The following is a 14,813-nucleotide window of genomic DNA, read 5'->3' as shown; positions in this document are numbered from 1 at the left end:
ATAATTTTAATATTAACAACAAAAATTAAAAAATTTATTTGCACAATTCAAAATGAAAGAAAATAAAGGTTGTAAAATATATATTCCATGCACGTAATATAAAAATAATTATTTCAGTAAAGGTCTTTTTATAATATAAATTATATATTCTTGAAAATTATGCTCAATTATATTATACATATTCCAGGCACGACTTAACATAACATATTTTACCCTATACAGATAGTCCCCATGCTTTCCGGTGACATAACTTTGTGTCGTCGAAAAGTTGGTAGAAACCTAATAATATATAATGTATATTATAAAAATACCTTTATTTAAATAATTATTTAATATTACGTGTGCATGGAATATATATTTTACTACCTTTATTTTCTTTCATTCTGAATTGTGTAATTAAATTTTCGAATTTTTATTGTTAATAGTAAAATTATTATTACGAACAAATTATTCTAATTAATATTTTTACTATGCTCATTATTTTGTTATTCCAGCATTATATATGCTTAAATACTTTTATTTTTTTATATATATAAATAATATTTATTTATTCTATAGGTAAGTCCATAATATAAATTAAAACGGAAAAAATCATAATATTAAAAAGTTTTTAAAAAAAAAAAAAAGATACTCCCTCCGTTCCAATTTATGTGAACCTGTTTGACTGGGCACGGAGTTTAAGAAAAAATGAAGACTATTGGAATTTGTGGTCTTAAACAAGTCAAAAAGGGTCCAGAGTATTTGTGTGGTTATAAACCCTTCTCATTAAGGGTAGAATTGTAAGTTTAAGCTAAATTGTTTCCAAATTTAGAAAGGGTTTACTCTTTTTAGAACGGACCAAAAAGGAAATAGGTTCACATAAACCGGAACAGAGGGAGTAAATGTTTATAACTTAGAGGGTAAAATAGGTATTTGGCAATCCAAAATTTGAAAAATCAAGTTGAGTGACCTTCTGAGTGACTTTGTTGTTACAAACGAAAGAAAAGTGACTTTGGGAGATAATTTGGGATAGTTGAGTAACCATTTGAGTAATTGATTCTACTACATAGAGGATATTTGAAATCTCGCTTCTTTATTATATGGCGTCAAGACATGCTCACAATTGTCAGATTGCAAGCATCCACTTAATGGATTAACACGAGCAATTAGAAGAACTAGTACAAGAGTAGTAGCTTTATTCTACACAGAGTTGAACAAGATTCCGTCGGCAAAAGACCTCTGGTCGCCGCAGTCAAGGTTTTCGCCAGGGCTAACATCAAGAATTTGGCAGTACCTTAAGTAAAAGCCAATTCGACTCTCTACCCTCTTGTCAGGGCCATGACCGCATTCCAATCCTCCGTTGATGATGTTCGTGATAACCCCATAACCAGGGAGCCTATTGGCTGCTATATCGGATGGGGTTGGTTCCCATATCCCGAGGATGACGTCGTGGCTCGAAGGCTTTGGTGGTTGAGGAGTCATCCAGAACCAAAGTGCAGTTTCGAATGAGATTACTGTGTCTGCAGCCACCAAATCAGGATCACCTAGGAGGTTTTCTCCTATGGCAACTCCACAAGGTCCATAATTGTAGTTGCTGAAATATGGTTAAAAGGAATAAGCAAAGTTGCTGGTATAACCTTATATGTTATTCCTGTTATTACACTGTATTTGTAAAATAAATTCTGGAAATATAAATGAATATAAACAGTAATGAATATAAACAGAAATGACATAAACCAATTCGAGCCCACTGAATTCACAGTGTTTCCTTAAGGAATTTAATCCCCTCCTAGTACCCAAGGTTATGGATTATTTCCTCCCAGGATAGAACGAACTACACACTGGTGTAGTGGTACTTCAAACCCCAGTGTTTTAGCGAACACAAAGTTCGGTAGCAAATCACACTTACTTTTTGCTTTGTTTTGATGCTAAAAGTATGCAGAAGAAGGAGAGGAAACTCAGAAAATTGTAGTTAAAATTCTGAGCAGAATAGTGTTGTATTTATAGCCAAAGTTGGGTCTCTTCAGAATGGATGTTTATGCAAAACGCCCACAACATAAATGCCATTACATTAATGGCCATTTACTCAATAATAAAGAGGGAAAATAAAGAGGGAAAATTGAAGAGGGTAGTTACTTTTCTGTTACCAAAACAGAAAAACGGATTGGATTTAATATTAATATTTTGTTATTAAAACAAATATTTAATAACATTTCTGTTAATATTTTACTATTAACAAATAAATTTGGTCCAAAAAGTTAATCAATCAATCGATCATTTGACCAAATCCAAATCCAAATCCAAATCCGAATCCGAATCCGAATCCGAATCCGAAGCCGTAGCCGTAGCCGAAGCCGAGCCGAGCGAGCGAGCGACGACGACGGCGCGAGGCTTGCCTTCTTCTCAACTCTTTAAGAGCTAGAAAAAGAGCAATTGCTTATATACCCATAAAAAACCTCTTCCTCTTCCAATATGGGACAATGCCCATTTGCCAAGGGAGGGGGAACTTAAAATTTCACTCAAAAATTTCATTTCCCTCCATTTCCCATTCACCCTCTTTTAAGTATTTAATATATTAATTAAATACCTTAAAAACCCAACAATCCCCCACATGAATGGGGAATGGCTATATCACGGAAGTATGCATGAAAAACTGTGTGATTCACAAGTAAGGATTAATTGCATCTGGATAAGTAGGTTTCCCTTTGAACTTTCCGTAGTGAACTTATGTCGGATATACTCGATCAATCGGTAGATTTGATATCTTTGAACCGTCGAACTTTAGTGTATACCTAGAGAACCACAAGTCACACAACCAACCCTTAACCGTCTTTGGTTCTCATTGTTGTGTTCGTTTCAGCCATGAACACTGCCTGGTTTCATAAGTGCGTAGAGAACTGGCCTTGCTGTGTTCTCCTTGAAGCGGCTAACACTTCACACATACATAGGTGATTCCTAAACGTGTCATCCCGTAGATACACTATTTGATATACCCTGTATCAAATTTAGAAATCATTAAAAAGCCTTAATGCTTTATCCTTGGTACTGAACATTGTCTCATCACGAGAATGGACCAAAAGTTTAGTTGACAATGTTGAACCGTCATAAATGACTTTGTTTGATCTCCTTGAACCTAGATCTTGGGATCTCCAGTCTTCTAGGTAGAGTTACCGCCACTATGACTTGTTCTCGGCCACAGTCCCATTCCCTTTGATGACTTCTCAACTACCTCTCTAGTTAGGCCTTTTGTAAGTGGATCCGACACATTATCACTTGACTTTACATAGTCAATCGTGATAATTCCTCTAGAGAGTAATTGTCTAACGGTTTTATGTCTTCGTCGTATATGGCGAGACTTACCGTTATACATAACGCTCCCAGCCCTTCCAATTGCCGCTTGACTATCACAATGTATGCATATTGGTGCCAACGGTTTGGGCCAAAATGGAATATCTTCCAAGAAATTCCGGAGCCATTCAGCTTCTTCACCGGCTTTATCCAAGGCTATGAACTCAGCCTCCATTGTAGAGCGGGCAATACAAGTTTGTTTGGATGACTTCCAAGATACCGCTCCTCCACCAATAGTGAATACATATCCACTTGTGGACTTGGAATCAGTTGATCCGGTGATCCAATTTGCATCACAGTATCCCTCAATGACCGCAGGATATTTATTGTAGTGCAAAGCAAAGTCCTGGGTATGTACTAAATACCCCAAAACTCGTTTCATGGCCATCCAATGAGATTGGCCTGGATTGCTCGTATATCGACTCAATTTACTTATAGCACAAGCTATATCTGGTCGTGTACAATTCATGATGTACATTAAGCAACCCAACACACGAGCATAATCCAATTGTGATATGCTCTGGCCTTTGTTCTTTGCTAATGCAAGATTCACATCAATTGGAGTCTTTGCAACTTTAAAGCCCAAGTGCTTGAATTTTTCAAGTACTGTCTTAATATAATGAGATTGTGACAATGCTAGACCTTGAGAAGTCTTATGGATCTTAATTCCCAGAATTAAATCAGCAACTCCCAAGTCTTTCATATCAAACTTGCTAGTTAGCATACGCTTAGTAGCATTTATGTTGGCAATGTCATTACTCATTATGAGCATATCATCCACATATAAGCAAACAATGACTATGTGATTTGGAACATTTTTAATGTACACACATTTATCACATTCATTTATCTTAAATCCATTTGACAACATTGTTTGGTCAAATTTAGCATGCCATTGTTTGGGTGCTTGTTTTAATCCGTAAAGGGACTTAACAAGTCTACAGACCTTCTTTTCTTTACCTGGAACCACAAACCCTTCAGGTTGTTCCATGTAAATTTCTTCCTCCAACTCTCCATTTAAGAAGGCCGTCTTAACATCCATTTGATGAATTTCAAGACCATAAACTGCAGCTAACGCTACTAACGTTCGTATGGATGTAATTCTTGTAACTGGAGAGTATGTATCAAAATAGTCAAGACCTTCTCGTTGTCTATACCCTTTGACCACAAGTCTTGCCTTATACTTGTCAATAGTGCCATCATCTTTCATTTTCCTCTTAAAGATCCATTTAGAACCCAACGGTTTATTTCCAGGAGGAAGATCAACCAATTCCCATGTATGGTTGTTCAGTATGGATTCTATTTCACTATTGACCGCCTCTTTCCATAACAATGATTCCGAAGAAGACATAGCTTCTTTAAATGTTTGAGGCTCATTTTCCAATAAGAAAGTCACAAAATCTGGTCCAAATGAAGTAGACGTTCTTTGACGTTTACTACGTCTTGGATCCTCTTGGTTAAGTGTACTTTCTTTTGTTTCTTCCCGAGGTCGTTTAGATCCTTCACCAATCGACTCACATTCCTTTTTATACGGATATATATTTTCAAAGAACTCAGCATTATCTGATTCTATAACCGTATTATTATGAATGTCGGGATTTTCTGATTTATGAACCAGAAATCGATATGCTTTACTATTAGTTGCATATCCTATGAAAACACAATCAACGGTTTTCGGTCCTATTTTTACCCTTTTGGGTTTAGGAACTTGCACTTTTGCCAAACACCCCCACACTTTAAAATAATTCAAGTTGGGCTTCCTTCCTTTCCATTTTTCATATGGAATGGATTGTGTTTTGCTATGGGGTACTCGATTTAGTATTCGGCTAGCCGTAAGAATGGCTTCCCCCCACAAGTTCTGTGGCAAACCAGAACTTATCAATAATGCGTTCATCATCTCCTTTAATGAACGATTCTTTCTTTCTGCAATCCCATTGGATTGGGGCGTGTAAGGGGCCGTTGTTTGATGAATAATTCCATATTCTAAACATATTTGTTCAAAAGGAGATTCATATTCACCACCCCTATCACTTCTTCTCAATTACGAGAAAGCGTTCAGTTTCTGGAGTTTCATCGGACAACACAGGAACATCTTCCTTGATGAACTTCTGGAGACTTAGAGTAGTCAGATAGAAGAACATCTTTTGCTGCCAGCGCTTGAAATCAATCCCGGAAAATTTTTCGGGTTTCTCCGCCGGTGCCAATGCTGCCGGTGTCGTTCGGCTTGTTGACGCATTGGCAGTCACCATTGGAACCGCTTGGTTCTCATTCTCATTAGTCATTTCTGTAAAAGAATGACACAAACGTTAAAATCACGTAGATTTTAATAGAGTACAAAACCACAAAGGTTTTACTCTTCCAGAAACAGTAAGTACAAATACAGAAAATAAATTATTAAATTCCTTAAGCTTGTTATTACACTGTATTTGTAAAATAAATTCTGGAAATATAAATGAATATAAACAGTAATGAATATAAACAGAAATGACATAAACCAATTCGAGCCCACTGAATTCACAGTGTTTCCTTAAGGAATTTAATCCCCTCCTAGTACCCAAGGTTATGGATTATTTCCTCCCAGGATAGAACGAATTACACACTGGTGTAGTGGTACTTCAAACCCCAGTGTTTCAGCGAACACAAAGTTCGGTAGCAAATCACACTTACTTTTTGCTTTGTTTTGATGCTAAAAGTATGCAGAAGAAGGAGAGGAAACTCAGAAAATTGTAGTTAAAATTCTGAGCAGAATAGTGTTGTATTTATAGCCAAAGTTGGGTCTCTTAAGAATGGCTGTTTATGCAAAACGCCCACAACATAAATGCCATTACATAAATGGCCATTTACTCAATAATAAAGAGGGAAAATAAATTGGATTTAATATTAATATTTAATATTAATATTTTGTTATTAAAACAAATATTTAATAACATTTCTGTTAATATTTTACTATTAACAAATAAATTTGGTCCAAAAAGTTAATCAATCAATCGATTATTTGACCAAATCCGAATCCGAAGCCGAGCCGAGCGAGCGACGACGATGGCGCGAGGCTTGCCTTCTTCTCAACTCTTTAAGAGCTAGAAGAAGAGCAATTGCTTATATACCCATAAAAAACCTCTTCCTCTTCCAATATGGGACAATGCCCATTTGCCAAGGGAGGGGGAACTTAAAATTTCACTCAAAAATTTCATTTCCCTCCATTTCCCATTCACCCTCTTTTAAGTATTTAATATATTAATTAAATACCTTAAAAACCCAACAATTCCTACTATCAAAATTTGGATTCTCTTTCATCTATTCAGAACAAGAGATTTCTGATCTTTTTCCTTAAATCATAGGACAAGTAGATTTACAAAGCACATGCCCTCACTCTGCCCTCACTCTGTTTTAATTTATATGCGTAGTTTGCGTGAGCATGGAGTTTAACAAAGAAAGAAATTTTTGGAACTTTGATCCTAATATATCATAATATTTGTGTGGCAATAAAATGGCAATTAGTTTAAGTTAAAATTATTTTCAAATTTAAAAAGTTACTATTCTTTTTGGATGGACTAAGAAGAAAATAGTGCTACTCTTTTTTGAACTGAAGGAGTATTACTTTATGTGCAAATTAAAAAGAGAAGGGAACATACTATGAAATTTGGATGGGGCCTCGTCCATAATATTTCTTGCCAGGAGCGCAGGGCCACTCAACGTTTTGTTCGCAATAGGAAGGCATGTCATCAGGGTTTCCTACTTCGCTTTTGAAACAGTAACCCCATGCATAAGGGCCATCAGGTGCAGTGTCCCAACCACCTGTCCAAGGACATATCATTTAACTTAGGAATTTAACACAAGTACTAGTTGGCTGGAAAAAAAATAATTAAACAAAAGGGACATAGGCATTTTAATCAGGAGTATATAACTTGTGATATATTTCGCCAAAAAGCTGAGTATAAGTAACTGGATTATTATTATTATAAGCACGTAATTAAATTGCTAAAGATTACCAGTAGTTTCATGCGATGTTTGAGCCAAGAACGCAGCAACCTCTCTTTTACGGTCAGTAATATCGCCAGTGGTGCCAAAACCAATGAAATTCCTGGCAGCTTGTACAAAGGCATCGTAGGTATAGAAGCCCCTAGCAGGACAAGCAACATTGTTCCGATGCAAAAGCAGCTCATCAAATAAATCACTGCTAATGATTTCAGTAATGTCTTGGGATGGAGTAGGAGGGAGAGGAGCGGTTGGGGTGGGTGGAGGAGGGGAAGGGGTTGGGGTGGATGGAGGAGGTGGAGGAGACGGTGAAGGACACTGGATTTGACACTTGTCTGGATCACAATAATCACCGGTGGTTCCACACCAACCATGGTTGCTGCAGCAATAACCAGAGGCGCACAGTGCACCATCGGCTTGCTCACCGCATTGTGCGGCCAATACTCTTGGGATCAGTAACAAAGCGAGAAGTGAAAGAGTTGCAAATACAATGTGGCTTAGCTTCATTTTCATCATTAAATGAGAAGGATCAGTTGATGATTAACAATGGTTAGATGCTAAGCTATTTATAGCAGAAGTCTCCAAGGACTATATATATATGCTGGAATATATTCGGTTCACTTTTCTCCACTGCTAAATTAATCTGACTTTTTCATTGGTCAGATTCACGTAAGAGTTAATTACGTTGATTAATTTACGAAGATTTTTTTTTTTCTGATCACTTAATTATGTATTCCAACGGGAATCGAGTTCTTGAATATATAAATTGAATAATATTTTATTTAAATAGGTTGGCTGGTCCTTTCTAAGTTAAAAGGAGTTGTGGATACTGTTTAACAAAAAAACTGAATATTTGGTTAAAACTAGAATTTAATAGAGAAATCGGGTTACTGATAATCAAGAAATAAGAGATTTTGTGAACAACAATGAAGCAATGAATAAGAGTATATTTCCGTATAATCGGAATGATATTTCGTGTCCTACAGATGTTGTGACTTTTTCCTTTTATAGTCAATTCTAAGAGAAAGTGTAATACCTTTGTCTTAATGAGGCAATTACGAGCAGTAAATGACATTCAAAGAAACGTTACTCAATCATTCTTATTAAATACAAATTCTCTAACGTATTTGACATTTAATGTTGAATTTGGACTCTTTTACGCTATCAGATTCATTCTTCAATTCCTTCTGATCTTCGAGCTTTAAATGGCTCGAACAGGTACGAGTCTCGTTTCATCTGGATAATAGCTCGTACCTTTAAGAATCTTCTCTCCCGCATCTATTGTTGCTCGTGTCTTCTAACTGTTTGTCATGCTTTGACTATTTGACTGGTCCACGTGTCATGACATGTCATCTTCAATATTTAAATTCAGTTTTTTCCCAATACAGATACTTTACTTTTTCAAAATTTGTTCTACCATTTATTTCCAATTATGTGATTTAGTCCATTGAGGAGGTCTAACCAAAAAGTAGTGGGGCTGAGGGTCCGGATCCAGATCTAAAACCGATGTTTCGATTATAGAAAGCATTAACGATTTAAGTAGTGCCATATAATCGACCAACCTAATTGCATGAAAGTATAATAGGATATATTATTGGTGTAGTTAGTACTTGTCAGTCTGCATATATGTGGGTTAATTTAATCTAACCTCTTTTTTTTTTAAAGGCTGGAGAATTTATTTAATACTAAGTACGGATAAAGTTATTATAAGCCATAGTGGCGTTTCCAGTGATGCTTATCATAGCATCAATATTACCTAGGGCTGCTAGTTTGTTACAAACAACAAGAGACATGTTGCGAACTATTACATCACCATTTTTATCCCCCAGAATCCTGGACTCACAAAAATGGGAGGTTTATGATAGCAAACTAGATTATTCATGATAGGCTACCTTGATCCTTCTTTTGCCAAAATGTGAGCTGTTGCGTTGCCTTCCCTGCAACTATGCCTGAGGGTTACTATGACTGAAGTTTGTAATTCACATCAATAGTATATGTAATTATATAGACATCGTTTCGGTAGAAAGAGCAGTTAACCAACATTCAATATAAAGGAAAAAAAAGGATTTATCCCCCTATTCAACTACCCATCCAAGAGCATTTGGCTTCACATCAGATAGTTGATTCATCTGCAGAAATCAGCATTGTGATTGAAATTTGCTTCTTAACTGTATTTTCTGGAAGTGATATATATTATTTAAAAGTAAAATGCAGCACTTCATGATTTGACGTCTAAAATATATTATTTGTACATATTTAGTACTAATTATTTAACACATATATATGGTTTTTAAGTAGAACCCAAGTAACGAGTTCACTTGTAAACTAAATACGCACTTGATTATGCCATCGTCTGTTCCATTGACACCAAGATTTGGTTCTAGCTTTTCTAGCTCGTAGGTAATCATAATTAAAAAAAAATGTTACTCTTCTTTTTTAGCATTTTAAAAGACTAGTCTTAGGGTACGCGCTTTGCGCGTGTGTCTATATCATTGAATATATAATTTAAAAAATTAATATAAATATTATTAACTAAGAGTTTGACTTATAAAATAAAAATTAAAGAAAAATGCAAGTTCTTGAAAAATGATGACCGGTGATTCCATTTTATTAGCTCAATAAAGGAAGGAATCTTGCCAATAGAAATCCTCATATACCTTATTGTGATTTCTATGAATTTATATGGGAATATCTTACGAAAATTAATGTCATTTCTATAGTCTAATACTGAAAACAAACAAATAACATAAAATACTTTTGTTAACGAAGATAACTAAAATAATTTGAAAAATTGAATCTTTCGGTCTTTAGAAATGATGAGGTTGGTTTTATTGCTCATAAAAAAAACTAATAAGTGACAATATAAAATCTAAAAATAACTGATGTTGAGTTACTATTTTACAACTATTAACTTGATATATAGAAATTGTAAAGGTTGCCATTTTTGGAATAATAATAATAATAATAATAATAATAATAATAATAATAATAATAATAATAATAATAATAATAATAATAATAATAATAATAATAATAATAATTTATGACAACTTATTTAGAATATATTTTGTCTTCCATTATTTCATCCTTATTATTTTAAGTTTGTATTTTTACTAATTTGATTCATAATTCTAATTTTAACTAATTTTGTTCATTTGTTTCCATCGCTAATACTCTTTTTATGGATATAAATTTATGTATCCTAAGATTTTGGTTAATTTGAAAACTAATTTACTTATATGATGAATTAAAAAAAATTAAATTGAATTCTTTCGATAATTAGTAATTCAAAGACTTAATTATTTATTTTTAAAATTGTTTTTTATTCATTCAAGTTCTTCATATATTAACTCATTCAGAGTTTTAAAAAATTAATCTAATATTGCACTTTTAAATTTATGAGTTGATAGATCTTTTATATTAGTAAATATCTTTTTAGCAATTTATTTTATTATTGATCAGTGTACTTTTCAAAGATTATACAAAGAAAATATCTAGAAAGCTAGAATTTAATTGTAATTAGAATTTCAAAAGTAGGTATAACGTTTATTCTTATTGAATAACATGAGAAATTAGAAAATAATATCCACTAAAATTCATTTACTTCTCTAGTGTTATACCATTAATTTTGATTAGGTTTTCATGCTTAGTCATAATGAAACATACATAAAATAATGTTCTAAAATATTATCTATAATTACAAATTTGCTTAAACTTTTTTTGCACTAATTGTAATTAAAAAATATTAATTGTTTGAGCTCTTTTTTCTTACCTTGGTAAAAATAAATATAGAGAGAAAAGATTATTGAAAGTACTTTGAATACTTTTATACTAAAATTAGGACATAAAAATGATACTTTCATTGGCCAACAACAATCCACTACCTATTCTAAGCCGTAAAATTTTCTTTTTCTAAGAAAAAGGAAATGTTTTGTTCAGTTTTTTTCATGCTTATAGCATACAAGTAATATTTAGTATATAACCTTTAGTACGTTAGGCCTCGTCACATAGAAGTTCAAACAAGGAATATTTAGTATATAAAATTTTAGTTGATTTGGAACTCCTAAATATTAGGGAATAGTGCGCACAAAATTAAGTTGATTTAGAATTCTTAAATATTAGCAAAATAATTAAATTACTATTTTGTCTAATGTGAAATCTAATATTAAAGGGTAAAAAAGACGAACACAACATTTCGCTAAGGGTCTTCGTACTTTTAATATAGTATAGATAAATATGTGTAACATATCAACAAAAAAAAAATCATAGATCTGTTCCCACGGGATTGCTTTTGACAACATGTGGTTTATCCGGTGAGAGGTATTAAAGTGTCCGAAAAACCCTAGACGTTAGGGTGAAAAATGGTCAACAACGACGTCCTAAAACGTGTATATTTCTATCCAAGATCACATGAATAAAATCTTTCTAAATCAAGCATTCAGCCAATGATTTCCACTAAAAATCGTTCTAGCAATCTGATTTAGATTAATAGCAAGTTAGATGATTTCTTTTTCCAATGAATCACATGAATTCTTATTCCTTTGTCCCGACAATTTGTCGGTAATACTTGTAAAATGAATATAAAAGAATTAAAAGTTATACTTTTTAGGTGATGCATTATACAGTCCTCGCACTTTACGGCACGGGGCCTGGTTTAATTTAACAAAATTTAGAGAGGAATTTTCACATGATTAAATTCAGTTGCATGAGAAATTATTTGTTTAATTTAAATTGTATAAACAACGAGGTAGTAAGTTTTTAAAAATAATTGAAGTTGTTGGCACCGAGGAGTCTCCAGTTCAAATCTCGTAAGAAAATTACTACTGTACTGTTCCTTTTGGTTCACAATAAGTGTCCAATTTGCTTTTCATTTTGGTTCAAAATAAGTGTCCTGTTATTTAATCAAGAAAAAATTCAATTTGTTTTTACAAAATAACCCCTATGTACATATCCCTAAAAAGTTTTCTTACTCCTCACATTAAATGTTTAATTAGGGGTAGTTTAGTCATACTAGGTATTTTTGTATAGGATTTAGTATTTTCTTAATGGGCGTGCTAAAAGCAAATTGGACACTTATTGTGAACCGGAGGGAGTAGTTTTTACCAAACTTATATGTTACAGATTTTTCTTCCACTAATTTGGCAGGGCCGACTTCTGGGGTAAGGGATTTTTTCGTTCATATACACTATTTGAAACTTTATTACTAAAATTGTCCATGTTTTATTATTTACCCGACCTACACAAGTTTTATCTACAAAATATATACATTCCACCTTAAAAGGCTCCCAATTCATTATTAGTGCCTTCAATCAAGGGATTTAGTTACACCCTTTTACTTTCTTTTTTTCTCCTCTTCTCTTTCCTTATTTTTCTTCCGCCTTAAAATACACTAATCAATTAAAGTTGGAGGAGTTTTGGCGAATGCATGAACACAGCTATATTGTACTAAATAGTAAATACTATGAAATTCCATCAGATCTATCATTTGACTCCCAAAACCCTCTTCTCATTATCATTTTTATTAGAGAAATTTTCATAAAGCACTATCTTTTAGTGGTAATTAGCTATCTATAGATACCATTTTCTATATTACGGATTGTAGATACGTTTTCTGTTGTTATAAGATGTATTAGATGTATTTAAGCTATTGTATTCATGAATACAGTAGCAAAAATTAGCGTGAATCAGGGAAGTCCAGCTAATCAGTTGTTGTATTCGAGTGTATTCGACTGTATTCATGGCGTGAAACATGGGATTACAGCTAGACAGATTATTGTATTCGATTGTATTCACGGCGTGAAACAGGGGATTACACTGTTTCTAAACAGAAAGTGAATCAATTAACATAATATAGACTCCTAATATAACTCAACAAACTCAATTATAACACACAAATTTTGTATTTCTAGTTATAAAAAAGATTCTCAACCGGAAAATACCCCAAAAATATAGCAATCTTCAGAGAAATTATATAATACATCTGAATACATAAATTATATTAATTAAAAAAAATATATGAATACATTCATGGCATATAGCAAGACAGTGAATACAATGAAATACATAGAATACAGCGGGATACATTGAAATACAATGAAAAAAAAAGACAGTGAATACAATGAAATACATGGAATACATCGAGATACATTGAATTACAATGAAAAAAAAGACAATAAATACAATGAAATACATGAAAATATAGCGTGATACGTTGAAAATACATTGAAATATATAAACAGAAAATCAAGTCGCTCAGCCCCAAACTCCGTCATCTTTGTTCAAGAACAAACCCTAATTTCCGACGAATCCGCCGCCGAGCAAAAACCCTAAATCTCACTGTTCCCATGCATCTTGTGAAGTAGCCGATTTGGGGATTACACTGCTAATTGATAGCAAATGGAATACAATGAGATTCAATGGTATTTCTTTAAGGCACTTCTTCTCTGTATCATTCCTTATAACCTATGTCCCTAAATGGACGCAGGCATACAGGTTAATTGTTATTAAGATTATATTCAAAATAAAGATTCAACACTTGTAAAACCCTAATCTCTTAAACGTGCAAGATACTCCGAGTTTTACTTGGCCGGCCTATTCCTCTGCCTCCTAACTGAGCCAAAACAAAAAGTTAAAAAACAGAAACACTAATGGTAGGTGATGTGGGTGAGAGGAATTTTGAGATTGAGCATCGTATTTTCAGGGAATGGGGGAAGAGAATGGCATGTATCAAAGTAGAGAGAGAAAGAAAATAGTGTAACTGAATAGCGTATTTAGTGGCTTAGGAGTAGGAGGTAACCAAAATTAGATATTTTGCTATAAACATTAAAATGTATCTATAGAATATAATTTTTTTAAATGGTATTTATTTAAAATAAATAAGGTGTTAACCTTTGCTATAGGAGGTAAAAATTCCTTTTTATTAAGGCATTAATTGGTTCGAACCACATAATTGTATGGTTTACTCAGTCTGATTTTAAAATTTAAACAACCGGTTTTAGTTTGAAAAGAATAGTTTTATATTTTCAATTTGGTTTGTTTCGGTTCAAATTGAGTCAGTCCAGATCCTGTACAACTCTAAAGCCACTAGAGATTTGAATTATGCAACATTTAAAAATCCGAATACCGAGGTAAGCAGAAGCTTATAAATTACAAGCAGTCTGGCAACTACACTTGCATTTTATCAATCTAAACATGGCATCCAGGTCTTCAACCGTTAATTTTAGTCATACTTAGTTGATGTAACGTTTTATGCTGCATCAATGGTCAAATATTGGACTACTATAAAAAGGGCTGTCTAAGCATCTGATATGTATGTGGTTCAACTATTCGAAAAATCTAGGCATTTACGTCTAAGCTTTTAGATGATGGTTGGAGCAGTTCAGAATCATATAAACCCCTTTGGAAAATTCTTATATGATTAATGAAGGATATATATGTGATTGTATAAAATTTGTATATTTTGTATCTGATTTATACATAGTAAAAATAAATTTCATACAACTAATTATATA

At 33.3% G+C, this 14,813-nt stretch overlaps 1 protein-coding gene across 1 annotated transcript; it reads right to left on the bottom strand.

Annotated features, from left to right (window-relative positions):
• LOC109224666 (endochitinase 3-like) lies at positions 1,054–7,851 on the bottom strand. Its single transcript, XM_019389200.1, has 3 exons — positions 7,317–7,851; positions 6,960–7,122; positions 1,054–1,573 (listed from the first exon to the last, which is right to left on the bottom strand). Exons 1-3 carry the CDS (start codon positions 7,816–7,818, stop codon positions 1,180–1,182), a joined length of 1,059 nt encoding a protein of 352 aa, XP_019244745.1. The 5' UTR covers positions 7,819–7,851; the 3' UTR covers positions 1,054–1,179.

The sequence above is a fragment of the Nicotiana attenuata genome, chromosome 3, assembly GCF_001879085.1.
Source record: "Nicotiana attenuata strain UT chromosome 3, NIATTr2, whole genome shotgun sequence".
NCBI lineage: Eukaryota > Viridiplantae > Streptophyta > Magnoliopsida > Solanales > Solanaceae > Nicotiana > Nicotiana attenuata.
Note: the sequence above shows the minus strand (reverse complement) of the source record. Positions and strands in the feature narration are given on the sequence as shown.